The sequence below is a fragment of the Carcharhinus amblyrhynchos genome, chromosome 7, assembly GCF_965287045.1.
Source record: "Carcharhinus amblyrhynchos chromosome 7, sCarAmb.v2.hapA, whole genome shotgun sequence".
NCBI classification, from domain to species: domain Eukaryota; kingdom Metazoa; phylum Chordata; class Chondrichthyes; order Carcharhiniformes; family Carcharhinidae; genus Carcharhinus; species Carcharhinus amblyrhynchos.
Genome location: NC_137330.1, coordinates 58,528,435 through 58,547,440, shown reverse-complemented (window position 1 = coordinate 58,547,440; position 19,006 = coordinate 58,528,435). Strand labels below are relative to the sequence as shown.

Here is a 19,006-nt window from a genome sequence, read left to right as displayed (position 1 = left end):
AGTGACTGCACATTTACTAATCTCAGTATGATTGATGTGCAGTGGCCCGCTCAGCACACTGTCATCTCTGTCTCTGTAAGACTACCAGTGTGTTATCATTAAAAACTAAGATAGTTGCAGAGGATTGGTGTCATAGTGTAGTTGGTGGAAACAAGGACAAAAGGGAGGTAGGTGATAGATTGAATGGCAGGAGAGATTAAATGACCAAAGAGTTCATGTCACAAGGCTAAAAAGAATGGTAATTGGACAAGTAAAGAAGCTTGAGGTAAAAGCTAACTGAAGGAACTTAAGGTGTGTCTAGAGGAAGTGTGAATGGCAGGATTCTGAATAGTTGCCATCGAAAAACAAAGGAAATAAGAGAGAAATGAAAGAAACAAACCAAAAAGAAATGAAACAGATTGGGGACAGAGGTTGTGATCTAAAGTTGTTGAACTCAAATGTTGAGCTTTGAAGGCCAGCAGGAAGAAAGTGCACAATGCTGACTTAGTGAAATAAAATAATAAAACATTTAATCTTGCAGTGCTGCTTTTAGCAAAAAAAAAGCCTATCTCAAAATGTTGACAAAAGATATTTCCAACAGTATTAGCTTCAGAGTCTTCAGAACTTCAGAGACAGCGCGGTGACACTAGTTGAATTGTTCCTTCAGAGGGTCAGCATAGACAAAGGGCCAAATCTCCTTCTGTGCTGGAGACATTCACTTGTCAGTTCAATCTCACCTCAGTAACAATAAAAAATAATGAAGTTTCAAAACTCTGGTGCCAAGATCAATAGAAAATATGAGACCCAAAATACTAAACCCATTTCAGCTCCTGCTTCCTGCATTCAAGCCAAACAGCTGCTCATCTCCATCATATTCCCATATAAAATCATTAATGAGCACGTCACTGGCACTGGTATAAGCTATGATTCCCTGAGCATTGAAAATTTTAAAATAAAGAAGATCTTATCTTCCAAACCAAGAGTGAGGTTGCAGTATTCCAATATTGGTTGGTTTTACAGGCAATCATTAGTACAGATTAACAGCTGTCTTTTATTATTAGTTTGATATCTTTACGTGATGGGTAAGAGGGTTTCTCACTGTGGAGTGTTAACATGTCAGTCTGACTCTTTTTGCTGTGATTGCGTTAGGTCAATCACAGGAACTTTTTTTTATATTTGCTTTCTGCTCTCCCTTATTTTCCAGAAGATGTTGGCTCCTTGCTAGATTTAGGATTCAATGGGTACTTTGCCCAAGTGGCTATCATGAGGCAAAATATGAAGGGGCAACTAAAATTAACAAGCTGAACAGAGACAGTTCTGAAGCAATTGGGAAATGAAGTTTGAAGTGATGGTGGGAGTGTCAGTGTTACATGTTAGAATAAACCAAACAAGATAACTAACAAAGGTGGTTAAATTTTAATGAATTTTACAATTGGACTGGAATTATGTGTAGCAGAATTGTGGCAGGAAAGTGTGTAAGGATGAAAGTGTGGCTAAGGTTATAAACCAACAGATGAATGAATCAATGTTACACAGTTAAGTTGAGCAATATGAACATGAATAACACGTTAACAACAATTAAAATCTTTGCTATTCTCCTCAAAATGTATGCACAGCAAAGATGTTTCTCCTGTGCTAACTGTATATAAAATTGTTCCTTGCAGCACAATTGCTGACTTTGGAGGTGTAATGTAGTATTTCTGCTGTCTTGAGACTGACATAAAGCCAATTGCAGATCATTAAATCTCTTTCAATTTGATATTGAACCAATGACAAAATATAAGTAAGAGTTTTCTGAACAGCCATTGACAGATTGTCAATACATAGGATGGATTTGCCCATACAGATTTAGATTAGGAAGGATACTAATGATCCTTCACCTGATCAAAGTATTAAGCTGACTAAATTGAACAGAATGACACACAATGTATCTCAAATTGCCTTTGGACCACAATATATTTGGTGACCCCTTTTGTGTATCAGATATGATGTGTGCCCTTATACCTTGCAGAAGCAACTAGCAGTAAGCAAATATTATCTCTGCATGTTTTAGAACTGTAAGAAGTCTCACAACACCAGGTTAAAGGGCCACTCTTTGGCCGTCTCTCAGCTCACATTGTCTGTACCTTTAAGACTTGATTATCTGTAAAGACTCACGTTCCAACCATTATCCTGTAAATTGAGTTTGTGTCTGTATATGCCCTGTTTGTGAACACAACTCCTTACTCATCTGAAGAAGGAGTGAGACTCTGAAAGTTTGTGTTACCAAATAAACCTGTTGGACTTTAACTTGATGTTGTGAGACTTCTCACTATGCTTACCCCGGCATCTCCACATCATGATTTAGAACTAGCAAAGACTGAAATGCTTCTCTATAGTGGCCCTTTAGCCAGTTTATTTATTAATTGTTTGAAGATTCCAAACAGGTCACTTCAAAACCTTTTTATGAGGAGCAATTTCCTCGTACATTCCTCATAATTTAGGGTGCAATTATACTGCCATTTTTAACACATTTGGAACTGTTCCCAATGAAGCGTGATACAGAAATGCAGTAAAATCAGAAGCCAGATACTCAATCTGACAAGTATGTTAAAGCAAAGGAAATTAAGGATTTCCCACCATTTTCAAGTGTATAAGTGGCAGTATATCTTGCTGGAATTTTTTGTTGGATGGCATTAGGGGTGCCAACTGCATGGATCTTTCTCCTCGCAGTTCAGTTTTGCTTCAAAATAGAATCCTTCCTGTACATTTTTAGATTCCCAACCCATTTAGCATGAAATGTGCAGGAACAATCCTATGTGCATCATTGTACCATGATGATATCCATGAAATGTGTACCCTGTATGTTCAGGACCAGCATTTCAAGTTGAATGATAGCATAAGTACAGGTGACCTGTTACTGCACACTCAAAACAGATAACCATCTCAGATCCCAGTGTAATGACAGCCTTAAACCCTTGAAACTGAAAGTAACAAAATACACAGTCTTAATTGTATGCTAGCCCGTTTGTAATTTCCTTTGAAAACTTTGCAGGACCACAACTCTTCATTTTCTTGACTAATCAGTCTGAAATATGAACGTGGTAAAATTGTCAAGTTATGTTTAAAATGCTGTAGATCCAAGTTACAGGTTTACTTAGTGATTAAATATATGGTTGCTAATGTCAAAGAAAACTTAACCTGATTTCCCACAATTTATATATCATTGAGAAGAAATATCAGATTAAAAGGGGGTTTCTGAGGTCCAACCTTTTGAGGGGCAAAATAAGGAAACACTGGAAGAATGATGCTCTCAAAGTGAGCAGTTGGAAAAGATACCACTAAGAGCCCTATTTTACCATTTTCATTCTAAGTGCTGGGCAGACTTGAAACTAAGAACATAAGAAATAGGAGCAGGAGTAGGCCATCTAGCCCTTCGAGCCTGCCCCGCCATTCAATAAGATCATGGCTGATCTGTCGTGGCTCAGTTCCACTTTCCCGCCCTCTCCCCATAACCCTTAATCCCCTCTCTTATCAAGAACCCATCAACCCGCTTCTTAAAAATATTTAACGAGGCAGCCTCCACCACTTCAACGGGCAGAGAATTCCAGAGATTCACCACCCTTTGAGTGAAGAAGTTCCTCCTCAACTCCGTTCTAAACCGCCTCCCCTTTATCTTGAGGCTGTGCCCCCAAGTCCTACTGTCTTTTTTGAGCGGGAAGAGTCTCTCCACCTCTATCCTATCCATCCCATTCATCATCTTATACGTCTCAATGAGATCTCCCCTCATTCTTCTAAACTCTAATAAGTACAAGCCTAGTTTATTCAGCCTCTCCTCATAGCTCAACCCCCTCAACTCCGGTATCAGCCTAGTAAACCTCCTCTGCACTCCCTCCAAGGCCAAAATATCCTTGCGCAGGTGCGGCGCCCAAAACTGCACACAGTACTCCAGCTGCGGCCTCACCAATGCCCTATACAGCTGCAGCAAGACCTCCCTACTTTTATATTCAATCCCCCACGCTATGAAGGCCAGCATCCCATTCGCCCAACTAGGAGTGTTTCAGATCTGACTTTTAGACTTGTACTCAGGCACCCCCATATGCACTCTGCCTGAAAAAGTAGCAGCGATTCTGAATTGTGCTGCAGAAGCCTGTGGGGCTTAATGAGTCCGAAACGCTGCACTCCGATCGGCACCAGCAACTGCGCATGTGCAGTTAAAAAAAGATAGATAGAAAAACGCTCCCCTGCCACATCGCTCCCAGGTCGGATAATGCCTTCCCCTGGCCTCCACAGACATTGCATCACCCCCAGAACATTAATGACCCCCTTATCACCCCAACATCCCCCACCCCCCCCCCAATAATCCAGACTGATCGCTGCCCCCTTCCCTGCCCACCGGTCACACGCAGAATGGCAGCGGACTACCCCGTTGCCTCCGTGTCTATTTTGCGCTAAATCTGGACAGTGAATATGGTGGTAAAGGGGGAAATGCCAGTAAGTTTGGGCGTGCAATCCATTAAATCAATTTAAATGCATGCAGTCCCAACGGTAGCGATTTTCAGCCCTTGGTAAAGGGGGAAGCGTGGAGGCAGGCACGATCATGCTACTCGCCTCACACCCGACTTTACCATGTTTTCACGCCCAAAAATGGGCGCAACTTGATGGTTAAAATCAAGCCCTGAATTTTAACTCCGGATGGTAGGTGGGAATCATTGTGTGTTCACTCCAGGACAAGAATTGTGTGCTGGGCTAAGTGAATTATTACATATGTCTTCAACTCATTTCATAGAATTGTGTCTAACAAAGTCTGCCTTCCATGCAGTCTGGGATGCGAATCAGATCTGCCATGGAGGCAATTATTAAATGCAGTCATTTGGTCCAGCCAGTTCTGCTGGTACTCCACGTGTCCCTTTTTCTCCCATTTACTCTTTTAGTTTTCTTTAGAAAGCAACCAAGCTATTTACTCCAATCACTTACCATAGTAATAAGTTTCACATTCTGAGCACTGAGTAAAAAAACACTCCTGTTTTGCTGTTTGATTTTTTTTTTTCAGTAATAATATTGTATTTATGGCCCCAGGTTTTGGATTCTTCCATGAGTGGGGACATCCTCCATAATCTACACTGTGCAAACTTGTCCTTATTTTTAAAACTGCTATCAGGTGTATTCATTTCTTCTCTATTCTAAAGAAGAAAGCTTCATCCTATTCAATCTTGCCCACCAGCTGTAATCTCTGTTCTGCTACCATTCTTGTACATTTTATTTCTCTGGAGCTTCCATATCCTTTTCATACGGTGCAAATCAGCATTGTGCATAGTATTCTCAGTGTAATTTAACCAGAGTCCTGCACAGTCACTTCACTGCTTTTGAATTCCATACTCTTGGAATGTAATCCCAAGTGCTGTATTAAGTATTTTTAATTGCTTTGTTATCTTGGAATGTTGCTTTTAATGATTTACTTATCTGTATCACTGGATCTCTACACGCTTCTATTCCTTTTACAAGAACACAAGAAATAGAAACAGGAGTAGGCCATCAGGCCTTCAAGCATGCCCTACCATTCAGTACGATCATGGCTGATCTAGGTCAGTCTCAACTCCTCCTCTGTGCCAATAGCCCTCTATTTGATCAATCAAATATTTATCCACCTCCACTTTAAATACTTCTAATGATCCAGCCTGCACCACCCCTTGGGGCAGGGAATTTCAGAGAACCATCACACTCAGAAGAAATTTCTACACATTTCAGCTTTAAATGATCGGCTCTTTATCTTGTGGTTATGCCTCCTTGTTTGAGACTCTCCCGCCAGTGAAACATCTCATCATCTCCCCTGTCAAGCTCTCTCAGGATCTTGTGTGTTTGAATAAGGTTACCCCTCATTCTTCTGAACTTCAAGGAATAAGACCCAGACTATTTAGTCTCTCTTGATAGGACAACTCCCTTATCTCAGGAATTAGCCTGGTGAATCTCCTTTGGACTGTCTCCAATGTTACTATATCCTTTTTTAAGGTAAGGGGACCAAAACTGTATGCAGTATTCCAGGTGAGTCCTCACCAACATCCCAATTTTTAAACTCAACCCTTTTGCAATGAAGACCAAAACGCCGGTTGCCGCCTTCACTTCTTGTTGAACCTGCTTGCTCGCTTTTTGTGGTTCATGCATTGGAACATGCAAGTCCCTCTGTTCGTAAATCACCTGATAATAATATGCCTTTTGACTCATGCTACCAAGTGCATGACCTCACACATTCCCACATTAAACTCCATTTGCCAGGTTTCTGCCCACTCACCCAATCTATCTATATCCTGTTGCAGAATCATGATGTCCTCATCACGACATGCCTGTCCACCTATCATATCTTTGGCAGATTTGGAAACCTTACATTCTGTTCCTTCCTCCAGGTCATTAATGTAATAGTGAACAAATGTGGGCCAAGATCTGATCCCTGCGGTATTCCACTAATTACATCTTTCCACTCTGAGAAGGACCCATTTATTCCAACTCTCTGTTTTCTATTTGAAGGCCAGTTTTCAATTCGTGTTCAGTTCATTGTTTTCTAAGATACAGTTTGTTACTATTTTTCTTACCAAAGTATATCACCCCACGCGTAAGTTAAAGTTAATTTGCTGTTCAACTGTCCAATTTGCAAGCTTACCAGTACATTTTTCTATTCATTATTTCTCGGTGTTAGCTATGCCCATCTTTAAATCTTGATATTGAGGTATTTGTTCCTAATTCTAAACAATTAATGTAAATTATGAATAACAATGCTAGCACTGAATATTGTGGAGCGCTGCTTTCTCCCTTTGGCCCCTCTTCTTTTTTTTTGAGCCAATTTGCTAACCATATAGCCATTTGTCTCCTGCCTCCACAAGTCATGACTGCGATATGGTCCCTTATCAAAGGCCTTTTGAAAAGCCATGTTATATGGCAGTCACTGCATCGTCAGTGTCTATTTCTGTTAGCCCTTCAAAGATTTCTGTCAGGTAAGTTTAGACTTTCAGAATCCATGAAGACTTTTTTTGTCCCCAGATTCTCACTTATCACTTACTTTAGATTTGAGCATCTTTGCAGTCACTAGCTGGCCTATAATTACCAAATTTAATGCTGTTTCCATGGGATTGCACATACAGTTTTATTCCTGAGCCTTTCTGCATCTTGCAGACTGAGTTATCGACCTTGCGTTTGATCATCTCCATGCCTGAATTTCTCCAAGGAAAGGATTGCTGCATTGCCACCTGGTGGACATATTTATAAATCATGCTGATATTTGATTAATGAGATTAAGAACATGAGAACATAAGAAATAGGAGCAGGAGTAGGCCATCTAGCCCTTCGAGCCTGCCCCGCCATTCAATAAGATCATGGCTGATCTGTCGTGGCTCAGTTCCACATTCCCGCCCTCTCCCCATAACCCTTAATCCCCTCTCTTATCAAAAACCCATCAACCCGCGTCTTAAAAATAATTTAGCGAGGCAGCCTCCACCACTTCAACGGGCAGAGAATTCCAGAGATTCACCACCCTTTGAGTGAAGAAGTTCCTCCTCAACTCCATTCTAAACCACCCCCCCTTTATCTTGAGGCTGTGCCCCCTAGTCCTACTATCCTTTCTGAGCGGGAAGAGTCTCTCCACCTCTATCCTATCCATCCCATTCATCATCTTATACGTCTCAATGAGATCTCCCCTCATTCTTCTAAACTCTAACGAGTACAAGCCTAATTTATTCAGCCTCTCCTTATAGCTCAACCCCCTCAACTCCGGCATCAGCCTAGTAAACCACCTCTGCTCTCCCTCCAAGGCCAAAATATCCTTGCGTGAGTAAGGCGCCCAAAACTGCACACACTACTCCAGCTGCGGCCTCACCAATGCCCTATACAGCCGCAGCAAGACCTCCCTACTTTTATATTCAATCCCCCACGCTATGAAGGCCAGCATCCCATTTGCCTTCCTGACCACCTGCTGCACCTGCAAGCTGGGTTTTTGCGACTCATGCACAAGGACCCCGAGGTCCCTCTGCACCGTCGCCTGCTGCAGTTTTTCGCCACGTAAGTAATAATCCTTCCTACCATTATTCCTACCAAAGTGGACCACCTCGCACTTGCCAACATTAAATTCCATTTGCCATTTCCTGGCCCATTCGCCCAGCCTATCTAGATCCTTCTGTAGACTCTCCACACCCTCCGCACAATTTGCCTTTCCCCCAATCTTGGTGTCATCAGCAAACTTCGACACCCTACACTCGGTTCCCTCCTCCAGATCATCTATATAAATGGTAAATAGCTGAGGCCCCAGCACTGACCCCTGGGGCACTCCACTAGTCACCATCCGCCAATCCGAATAGCACCCATTGACCCCCACTGTCTGCCTCCTATTTGACAACCAATCCTCTATCCACGCTAACACCTACCCCCAACTCCATGTCCCCTGACCTTCTGCAATAACCTCTTGTGAGGTACCTTGTCAAACGCCTTCTGAAAATCAAGAAAGACCACATCCACCGGCTCTCCTCTATCGACCGCCCAAGACACATCCTCATAGAACTCCAGTAAATTTGTCAGACACGACTTCCCTTTAACGAAACCGTGCTGCGTCTGCTCTATCAAGCAATTCCTCTCAAGATGCCTCGCTATTTCCTCCTTGATGACGGATTCTAACATTTTACCTACAACAGACGTTAAACTAACCGGCCTATAATTCCCCGCCTTTTGCCTGGCACCCTTCTTAAACAACAGCATAACATTAGCCGTTTTCCAATCTTCCGGCACTTCCCCGGAATCCAGCGAAGTCTGGAAAATAACCACCAAGGCATCCACTATCACCTCCGCCATTTCTTTCAGAACCCTCGGATGCATTCCATCCGGTCCTGGTGACTTGTCCACAATCAGCCCCCTCCAGTCTGTCGAGCACCGCCTCTCTAGTAACAGTAATGTCATTAAGACCCTCCAGTCCGACCACCTTTCCATCGCTAACACCCGGCAAATTATTCACGTCCTCCTCCATGAAGACCGAAACAAAAAAGTTATTCAAGACCTCAGCCATATCCCATTCCCCTACCACTAAGTCCCCCTTGTCATCCTCTAAGGGACCAACGTTCACCCTAGCCAGCCTCTTCCTTTTTATATATTTATAAAAACTCTTGCTATCCTTTTTTATATTAAGCGCTAGCCCAGCTTCATAGTTTCTCCTACCCTTCTTTATCAACTTCTTTGTCAATCTTTGTTGACATTTAAACCTCTCCCAATCCTCTTCTCGCCCACTACTCTTAGCTACTCTAAATGCCTCCGCTTTTAATTTAACACTTTCCTTCACCTCCTTCATTATCCACGGCTTAGTACCTCTCCTCCTACGGTCCTTTTTGACCATCGGAATAAATTTCTGCTGAGCACCAAGAAAGATCTCCTTAAAGATCCTCCACTGCTCCTCAGCAGACCTACCTTCCAACGCACTCCCCCAGTCCACATTCGCCAATTCTTCTCTCATCCTACCGTACTTCCCTCTGTTCAAACAAAGGACGCGAGTCCGGGAACCCACTTTCTCCTCCTCCATCTGCAGCAGAAACTCCACCATACAATGATCACTCCCCCCAAGAGGATCCTTCACCGCAAGGTCCCTAATTCTACTCGCCTCATTACATAGCACCAGATCCAAGATAGCTCGCTCCCTCGTCGGCTCCAACACACACTGTTCAAGGAAACTATCCCGGCAGCATTCCAAGAACTCCTCCTTGAGCCCACCGCGTCCAACATGGGTCGACCAATCTATATGTAGATTGAAATCCCCCATAACTACTGCCGTCCCATTCCTGCACGCCGCACTTATTTGCGCGTTAACAGCCCGCCCCACCTCCAGATCATTATTCGTGGGCCTATGGACGACACCCACCAGCGTCTTCCTCCCTTTGCTGTTCCTATTGGTCAAAAAGGACAGTAGGAGGAGAGGTAATAAGCCGTGGATAACGAAGGAGGTGAAGGAAAGTGTTAAATTAAAAGCGGAGGCGTTTAGAGTAGCTAAGAGTAGTGGGCGAGAAGAGGATTGGGAAAGGTTTAAATGTCAACAAAGATTGACAAAGAAGTTGATAAAGAAGGGTAGGAGAAACTATGAAGCTGGGCTAGCGCTTAATATAAAAAAGGATAGCAAGAGTTTTTATAAATATATAAAAAGGAAGAGGCTGGCTAGGGTGAACGTTGGTCCCTTTGAGGATGAAAGGGGGGACTTAGTGGTAGGGGATGGGGATATGGCTGAGGTCCTGAATAACTTTTTTGTTTCGGTCTTCACGGAGGAGGACGTGAATAATTTGCCGGGTGTTAGCGATGGAAAGGTAGTAGGACTGGAGGGTCTTAATGACATTCCTGTTACTAGAGAGGCGGTGCTCGACAGACTGGAGGGGCTGATTGTGGACAAGTCGCCAGGACCGGGTGGAATGCATCCGAGGGTTCTGAAAGAAATGGCGGAGGTGATAGTGGATGCCTTGGTGGTTATTTTCCAGACGTCGCTGGATTCCGGGGAAGTGCCGAAAGATTGGAAAACGGCTAATGTTACGCCATTGTTTAAGAAGGGTGCCAGGCAAAAGGCAGGGAATTATAGGCCGGTTAGTTTAACATCTGTTGTAGGTAAAATGTTAGAATCCGTCATCAAGGAGGAAATAGCGAGGCATCTTGAGAGGAATTGCTTGATAGAGCAGACGCAGCACGGTTTCGTTAAAGGGAAGTCGTGTCTGACAAATTTACTGGAGTTCTATGAGGATGTGTCTAGGGCGGTGGATAGAGGAGAGCCGGTGGATGTGGTCTTTCTTGATTTTCAGAAGGCGTTTGACAAGGTACCTCACAAGAAGTTATTGCAGAAGGTCAGGGGACATGGAGTTGGGGGTAGGGTGTTAGCGTGGATAGAGGATTGGTTGTCAAATAGGAGGCAGACAGTGGGGGTCAATGGGTGCTATTCGGATTGGCGGATGGTGACTAGTGGAGTGCCCCAGGGGTCGGTGCTGGGGCCTCAGCTATTTACCATTTATATAGATGATCTGGAGGAGGGAACCGAGTGTAGGGTGTCGAAATTTGCTGATGACACCAACTGGTGGAACGGCAAATTGTGCGGAGGGTGTGGAGAGTCTACAGAACGATCTAGATAGGCTGGGCGAATGGGCCAGGAAATGGCAAATAGAATTTAATGTTGGCAAGTGCGAGGTGGTCCACTTTGGTAGGAATAATGGTAGGAAGGATTATTACTTACGTGGCGAAAAACTGCAGCAGGCGACGGTGCAGAGGGACCTCGGGGTCCTTGTGCATGAGTCGCAAAAACCCAGCTTGCAGGTGCAGCAGGTGGTCAGGAAGGCAAATGGGATGCTGGCCTTCATAGCGAGGGGGATTGAATATAAAAGTAGGGAGGTCTTGCTGCAGCTGTATAGGGCATTGGTGAGGCTACAGCTGGAGTACTGTGTGCAGATTTGGGCGCCGTACTTACGCAAGGATATTTTGGCCTTGGAGGGAGTGCAGAGGAGGTTTACTAGGCTGATGCTGGAGTTGAGGGGGTTGAGCTATGAGGAGAGGCTGAATAAACTAGGCCTGTACTCGTTAGAGTTTAGAAGAATGAGGGGAGATCTCATTGAGACGTATAAGATGATGAATGGGATGGATAGGATAGAGGTGGAGAGGCTCTTCCCGCTCAGAAAGGATAGTAGGACTAGGGGGCACAGCCTCAAGATAAAGGGGGAGCGGTTTAGAATGGAGTTGAGGAGGAACTTCTTCACTGAAAGGGTGGTGAATCTCTGGAATTCTCTGCCCGTTGAAGTGGTGGAGGCTGCCTCGCTAAATATTTTTAAGACGCGGGTTGATGGGTTTTTGATAAGAGAGGGGATTAAGGGTTATGGGGAGAGGGCGGGAATGTGGAACTGAGCCATGACAGATCAGCCATGATCTTATTGAATGGCGGGGCAGGCTCGAAGGGCTAGATGGCCTACTCCTGCTCCTATTTCTTATGTTCTTATGTTCTTACCCACAACGATTCCACTTTCTGCTCCTTGGCTCCAATATCATCCCTTGCTACCACCCTGGTGCTATCCTTAATCAGCAGAGCTACGCCCCCCCCCCCCAATTAGTTTAAAGCCCTGTCTGCAGTCCTCTTTACTGTATTTGCCAGCACTCTGGTCCCAGCATGGTTCAGACCAACCCCATCCCGCCCGAACAGGTCCCACCTACCCCAGTACTGATGCCAATGCCCCATAAATTCAAACCCATTCCTCCCACACCAATCCCTGAGCCACCCATTCACTTCCTTAATCCTATCAACCCTATGCCCGTCTGCACTCGGTTCAGACAGTAGCCCAGAGATAACCACCTTGTCGGTTCTACTTTTTAATTCCATTCCCAGCTTCTCATACTCCCTCCCCAGATCCTCAGTTCGCATTTTGCCTATGTCGTTGGCACCCACATGTATCACAACGACCGGATTCTCACCCTCCCATTCCAGGTTCCTCTGCAGCCCAGATGCGACATCCCGGACCCAAGCACCAGGCAGACAACACACCCTTCTGTGCACTTTGTCATTGTGACAAAGGACAGTGTCAATACCCTTCACCCCACTATCCCCAATCACTACTACGTTCCTTTTCACCTTCTCCTTGCCTATGTCCTGCTGCATCACTGTACCGTGTGCAGTTTGCTCACCGACCTCACCTCCCTCGTCCTCGTCCAGACTGGAAGCAAGAACCTCAAACCTGTTATGCAGATTTGAGAGGCTGAGGCCTCCGCTCCCCACCCCGCTTCCTCTGCTCCCCACCCCGCTTCCTCTGCTCCCCACCCCGCTTCCTCTGCTCCCCACCCCGCTTCCTCTGCTCCCCACCCCCCTTCCTCCGCTCCCCACCCCCCTTCCTCCTCTCAGCAGCCCCCTCTTGTTCCTGACCCTTAGAGTTAGCCCGTCTAGGGGGGGGTGGATGTCACTTGCACCCCATTCACAATGGCACCCTCTGTCCCCCTGATGAGCCTCAGTGTCTGTAGCTCAGAGGCCAGCTCATCTACCTTGAGCTGGAGCTCCTCCAGCAACCTGCACTTGCTGCAGACATGGTCACTGGGAAGGACCCTGGGGTCCACCAGCTCCCACATCATACAGAAACAACACATCACATTCCCCTCCATTATTCACTGTACTAGTATTGAAAATTTCCACACGAACTTACGTGGCCCTTTTTCTCTCAAGCCCTTTTGATCTTAAGCCCTAGTAGCTCACTCTGCTTCCCTCTCACTCCACTGCCCGCTCCGACGCTGCCCGCTGTCTATACCAGGCCTCTTTTTAAACCTGGCGCTGATTTAAAGCTTGCTGGCCCTTCTAACCACTCCCTCAGAATTCTTAAAGCGGTAAATACAAAAAGCCCGCAAAAATGCTTTTAAATGATTTAAACAGTTCTACAAGGAACAAAGTGCTTTAAACTTATTTAAACAGGTTTTTAACAGGTAAATTCTTATCTCTCTCTCTGCTCCTTCACTCCTCTGCTCCAGCAAACAATTGATAGATTGATTGAGTCATATGTTAAGTGAGATGCCGTTAAAGTTAATTGTGGGAATTTCCTTGAAGCGACACTCACTCCACTGCCATAACTTAATTCGGAGTACTGAAAAACTTCATGTTTGAAGAAATTCCCAGCTAATGAATTACAGAACTTGACTCTGACAGTAAAATGAAAGCAGAATACTGTGGATTCTGGAGATCTGCATTGAAACCAGAAAGTGCTGGAAAAATGCAGCAAGTCTGCCAACATCTGTGGAGATGTTTTGAGTCCAATCTGAGTCTTTTTCAGAGAAGAATACATATTGTCTGAAGAAGAGTCAGATTAGACTTGATGAGTTAACTCTATTTCTCTCTCCTCAGATTCTGCCCGACCTCCTGAATTTTTCTAGCGCTTTGTTTCTATTTATTCTGACAGTGCTCCCTACTCTGATAGACTATTTACTGTAGTGTGAGTGATAGGGAATTGTATGAGTAATAGGCCAGAGTCAATAGAATCACAAAAGGTTTCTGGAATTAATGGTTTGGAAACTCTTAGTTGCAGTCAGACATGCAGCTAGAGGTTGTGGGTAATGGCGAGCTTGGGGTTTTGAATGTTGACTCAATAATAATCTTGATCTCAGGATAGAGAATGAAGGACAGCAGGTATAATTATACCCACTATGAAGATTGTAAAGTCCATGCTTTTGTGAACCACAGTCTGTGTAATTGGAAATGATCTGTGTGTTTACTTTTATGTCTGTTTGCTTTATAGGTGGTCCAAATATGTGGGCTATCACCTCTGATGAACGAAGCAAACATGACCAGCAATTTTTAAGTCTTAAACCACTTGGAGGATTGCTTTCAGGTATGTGCCCCATATAACTTTGACAGTACATCAGTGTGTCAAAATGAAATATGTGCTTTAGCATGTTCTTTGTATGACCATCGTAGATTGCCAATTACTATGTTGGTGTCCTTGTGTTGAGTCAATGTAAATTTCTCAATCTGATGTAGAGTCTGTGGTAATACTGCACTTTAAGGAGTACATTTGAGTACAGACCAGTGGTCCAGATTTTGCAATTATAATGATGGCAAGACAGTGAGTATTTTTCACCATTTGTCTGTGACACTGTTGGCAATTTCTATCATCTGCACATAAGCAGTTAACTGTGAATATCCATAAGTAGCTCTCAGTGATCTGTTGCTTGACATGTTGAACAGTTTTAAGTCTCCATAGATGGCAATTTTTAGACATTAGTGAATTGACAAGGATTCCCTCATTTGTGCTGTAACATTCCTCTTGAAACCCTGCCAAGAGGTTACACCTTTTTATTGAGGTTGTAATGCCCTACTGAGTCGTAACTGTGACTGAATAACCACCCTGGCCCTGAAAAGCTAAATTTATAGTTGTTTATTACCATTTTTCCAAATAGAAATTATTTCTTCAATGTTGTTTATGACATTTCAGCTTGTAATGGGTATTCCCCAATCGTTACATCTCACTTTGAAAAATTTGTAAAATAGTGAAGGAATAATCATTGCATTCTACCATTTGCTCTTTGTGATAATTCTTCAATATAATTAGCTGCTTACCCTGCTGGATGATCTTACTCTTCCTGAGTGCCAGAGATCCCATTCATTGACAGCAAAGGTAAATCAGAAGAGGAAAATCCAGACCACAGAGAGTATTAGATTTTTGTGGGCAGCTTTCTTTAAGGTCAGCTGACCACAAAATCCAGATCGGTTGATCAGAATTTACGTGAGAACATTGCGAGGAGGTATTTCACGCTTGTTGCAGCCTAACTGCAACCAATTTTGATGTAACTTTGAAATTGAAGCTTAAAAAGCATTTTAAATGGTCAGCGGGGATGGTACTAATTTTAATAGAAGGGCTGACTGATCCCCACTCAAATAATGGGACAGGAAACTTTGTGCAAGCGTTTACAAGGGGTGTAGTATAACATGATGCACTAATCTAGTAGACCCTGGTGACACTTTGGTAGGAAAAATAGAACTATAGAATAGCATGACTATTACCCTCTGTCAGTTTGTAGCTACATCAGTCAGTGATTAGTTGTTCTAACTCTGTTGAAGGGTTTTCATATAACTCAGTAGATTATCAACAGCTTTTAATTTTTTTTTCCCTCTCCTTTTCCCTTTTTCATGTACCAGGATATATCTTTTGCCACTCTGAATCTTTAAGTCAATACTGCTTTGCTGAAAACTGTTTTAAAATGTTTTTAATTTGACAACTCAACTTGAAAAAAAGCTTGCACATACTCTCTTTTTATGAAGAATAAATAGTCTTTATCCTATTTAAAATTTAAAAAAAAACTTTATATCTATCAGTAATAGCAATTAATGATTCCAGTGTATCACTGTCAACAAATTTTAGTTAGTATGCTTTTTGTTTTAAGCGTAATTAAAAAGTAAGAATAAAGTTTATTTACAAATAAGACTTACATTAACGCTGCAGCGAAGTTACTGTGAAATTCCCCTAGTCACCACAGTCCAGCGCCTGTTTGGGTCAATGCACCTAACCAGCACGTTTTTCAGAATGTGGGAGGAAACCGGACGAAACCCACGCAGACACAGGGAGAACATGCAAACTCCACAGAGAGTGACCCAAGTCAGGAATTGAACCTGGGTCCCTGGCACTGTGAAGCAGCAGTGCTACCACGTATGTAGCACAGTTTCAAATAAATTATGATTCTTTCCTACATCTCAGCACTGCAGGACTCCCATCTTTCAGGTTACAACATTTTAAAACCTACTATTTAAGCATGACCAGTAAGTAATTATGGGAACATCTTACGCCAGAAGCCATAGCTCATTGCACAAATTTCTTTATTGAAAAATAGTGAATGAGCCAACTGACTGTTTCCAAAATATGCTTTTGCTGTGGTGCAGGTTCAAGAGTTTCTTTATTCTTTCATGCAATGTGAGAGCATTGCTGGCTAAGCCTACTTTTGTTGCCCACCCTTAATTGTCCCAGCAAAGATGGTAGTGAGCCACCTACTTGAAGTGCTACAGTCCACCTGATGGCAGTACATTCACAGTGCCGATGGGCAGGGAGTTCCAGGATTTTGATCCTGCAATAGTGAAGGAATGGAATGTAGTTCCAAGTTAGGATGGTTTGTGGCTTGGAGGGGAATTTGCAGATGGTAGTGTTCTCGTGTGTTGCTGCTTAGATCTTCAACTTGGCAGAGGTCATGGGATTGGCAGGTGCTGTTGAAGTAACTTGCTGAGTAGTTGCAGTACCTCTTGCATACCGTACTCCTGTATATTGTATCCACTGTGTGCTTGTGGTGGACGGAGTGAATGTTTATGTTGGTGGTTGAGGTGCTGATCAAACAGGCTGCTTTCATGGTGTCAATAATCTTGAATGCTGTTGAACCTCATCATCTGGACCAGGCAAGTGAAGAGTATTCCGACGTTTTGTTGTAGATGGTAGACAGATTTTGGGAGTCAGTATTATTTGCCTCACAATTTCCAGCCTCTCACCTGCTCTTGTAGCCACAGTATTTATGTGACTGCTCCAGTTCAGTTTCAGATCCAACCACCTCAATCATTTTCCTTTGTGCTAAGCGTGACTCCAAACAGTGGAAGAGTTTCTGCCTGATTGCTGCAATTTTGCAGGGGCTCTTTAATGCCACACTCGGTTGAATGCAGCTCTAGCAGTCACTCTCAGTTCTTCATTTCTTGAGTTTAGCTGTTTTGTCCATATTTGTCCCAAGGCTGTTATGAGATCAGAAGTTTAGTAGTCCATGGAACCCAAACTGAACATCAATGAGCAGGTTATTGCTGTGTAAATGTTGCTTGATAATACTGTTGATAGCACCTTCCATCATTTTGAAGATCAAGAGGATGCTGACTAGATTGGATTTATTCTTCTTTTTCTAGACTAAACATATCTGAGCAATTTTCCCCACAACAATTTGGCTGGGCCTCTGAATTGCTAGTCTAGTGATATTATCGCTAGTTCACCAAATAGCCTCCTCCCGCTCCAACTGTCCATCTCCCCTTGATGCTGCAGCAGCCTCATCTGAGCTGGCTGTACAGAAGTATACCTAATTATGGTACCTTTACAACACACAATTTGTACTTCATTATCCTTTGAGCGTCCACACAAATAATTTAGTCTTAATGGCTCATGCTTCTGGAGGTATTCTGCATTCTTCCCTGGCCACAATCAAAGTTTGTGTGTCGCTCCAGCATCTGTTGACCAGGTTTGATACAAAATCATCTTGACAGAGAACTATTGGGAAAGTGTTCTAGAGGATGCATCTAAAATGGCTGAAAGAACTTTGATAGTGATAAGAACATAAGAACATAAGAAATAGGAGCAGGAGTAGGCCATCTAGCCCTTCGAGCCTGCCCCGCCATTCAATAAGATCATGGCTGATCTGTCGTGGCTCAGTTCCACATTCCCGCCCTCTCTCCATAACCCTTAATCCCCTCTCTTATCAAAAACCCATCAACCCGCGTCTTAAAAATATTTAGCGAGGTAGCCTCCACCACTTCAACGGGCAGAGAATTCCAGAGATTCACCACCCTTTGAGTGAAGAAGTTCCTCCTCAACTCCGTTCTAAACTGCACCCCCCTTTATCTTGAGGCTGTGCCCCCTAGTCCTATTATCCTTTCTGAGTGGGAAGAGTCTCTCCACCTCTATCCTATCCATCCCATTCATCATCTTATACGTCTCAATGAGATCTCCCCTCATTCTCCTAAACTCTAACGAGTACAAGCCTAGTTTATTCAGCCTCTCCTCATAGCTCAACCCCCTCAACTCCGGAAGAAATGGTGGAAACAGGGAACAAACCCACTGAACAGGAAATTGTATGTCCACAGGCTGAAAAGAGTGTGGTTAGGCCATGGAGCAGCTTGAGCACAATGACAAGGATTTTCTCATCAATGAGTTGGGGTACAGAAAAGTCAGTGGAGCTAAAGATACATGGTAGGAAAGTGCAGAGCTCTGTGCAAGATTATGTCTGACTTCTGTTACTTAACACAGAGAATGGGATACTCAGTAGTGAAGAAGTTCTGGTCGTATCACAGCTTAGTATGGCTCCTGCTCTGTCCACGACCGCAAGAAACTACAAAGGGTTGTGAATGAAACCTTCTCCATCATTCAAACCAGCCTTCCACCCATTGACACTGTCTACACTTCTCGCTGCCTTGGAAAAGCAGCTAGCATAATTAAGGACCCCACACACCCCGGACATACTCTCTTCCACCTTCTTCCATCAGGAAAAATATATAAAAGTCTGAGGACCCATACCAGCCAACTCAAGAGCAACTTCTTCCCTGTGCCATTAGACTTTTGATTGGACCTACCTCACATTAAGTTGATCTTTCCCTATACCCTAGCTATGACTGTAACATTCTGCCCCCTCTCTTTTCCTTCTCCATGTACAGTATTTGTCTGTGTTGTGTGCAAGAAACAATACTTTGCACTGTATGTTATTACATGTGACAATAATGGACAATAATAATAATTGATAATAATAACCGGATCAAAGTTGTTAAAAAAGTATTCTCATTTTAGTGAGGTCGTATTTTATGAAAGTT

The 19,006-nt window shown here is 43.5% G+C and overlaps 1 protein-coding gene across 4 annotated transcripts in view; it reads left to right on the top strand.

Moving 5' to 3' along the window:
• LOC145344979 (intersectin-2-like) overlaps positions 1-19,006 on the top strand; it is a 213,215-nt gene that overhangs the window by 85,633 nt on the left and 108,576 nt on the right. For all 4 annotated transcript variants that reach the window (XM_080192400.1, XM_080192401.1, XM_080192399.1 and 1 more), the window contains exon 3: positions 14,208-14,300. In XM_080192400.1, the coding sequence (XP_080048526.1) occupies positions 14,208-14,300 (93 nt within the window). The remainder of the gene's footprint in view (positions 1-14,207; positions 14,301-19,006) is intronic.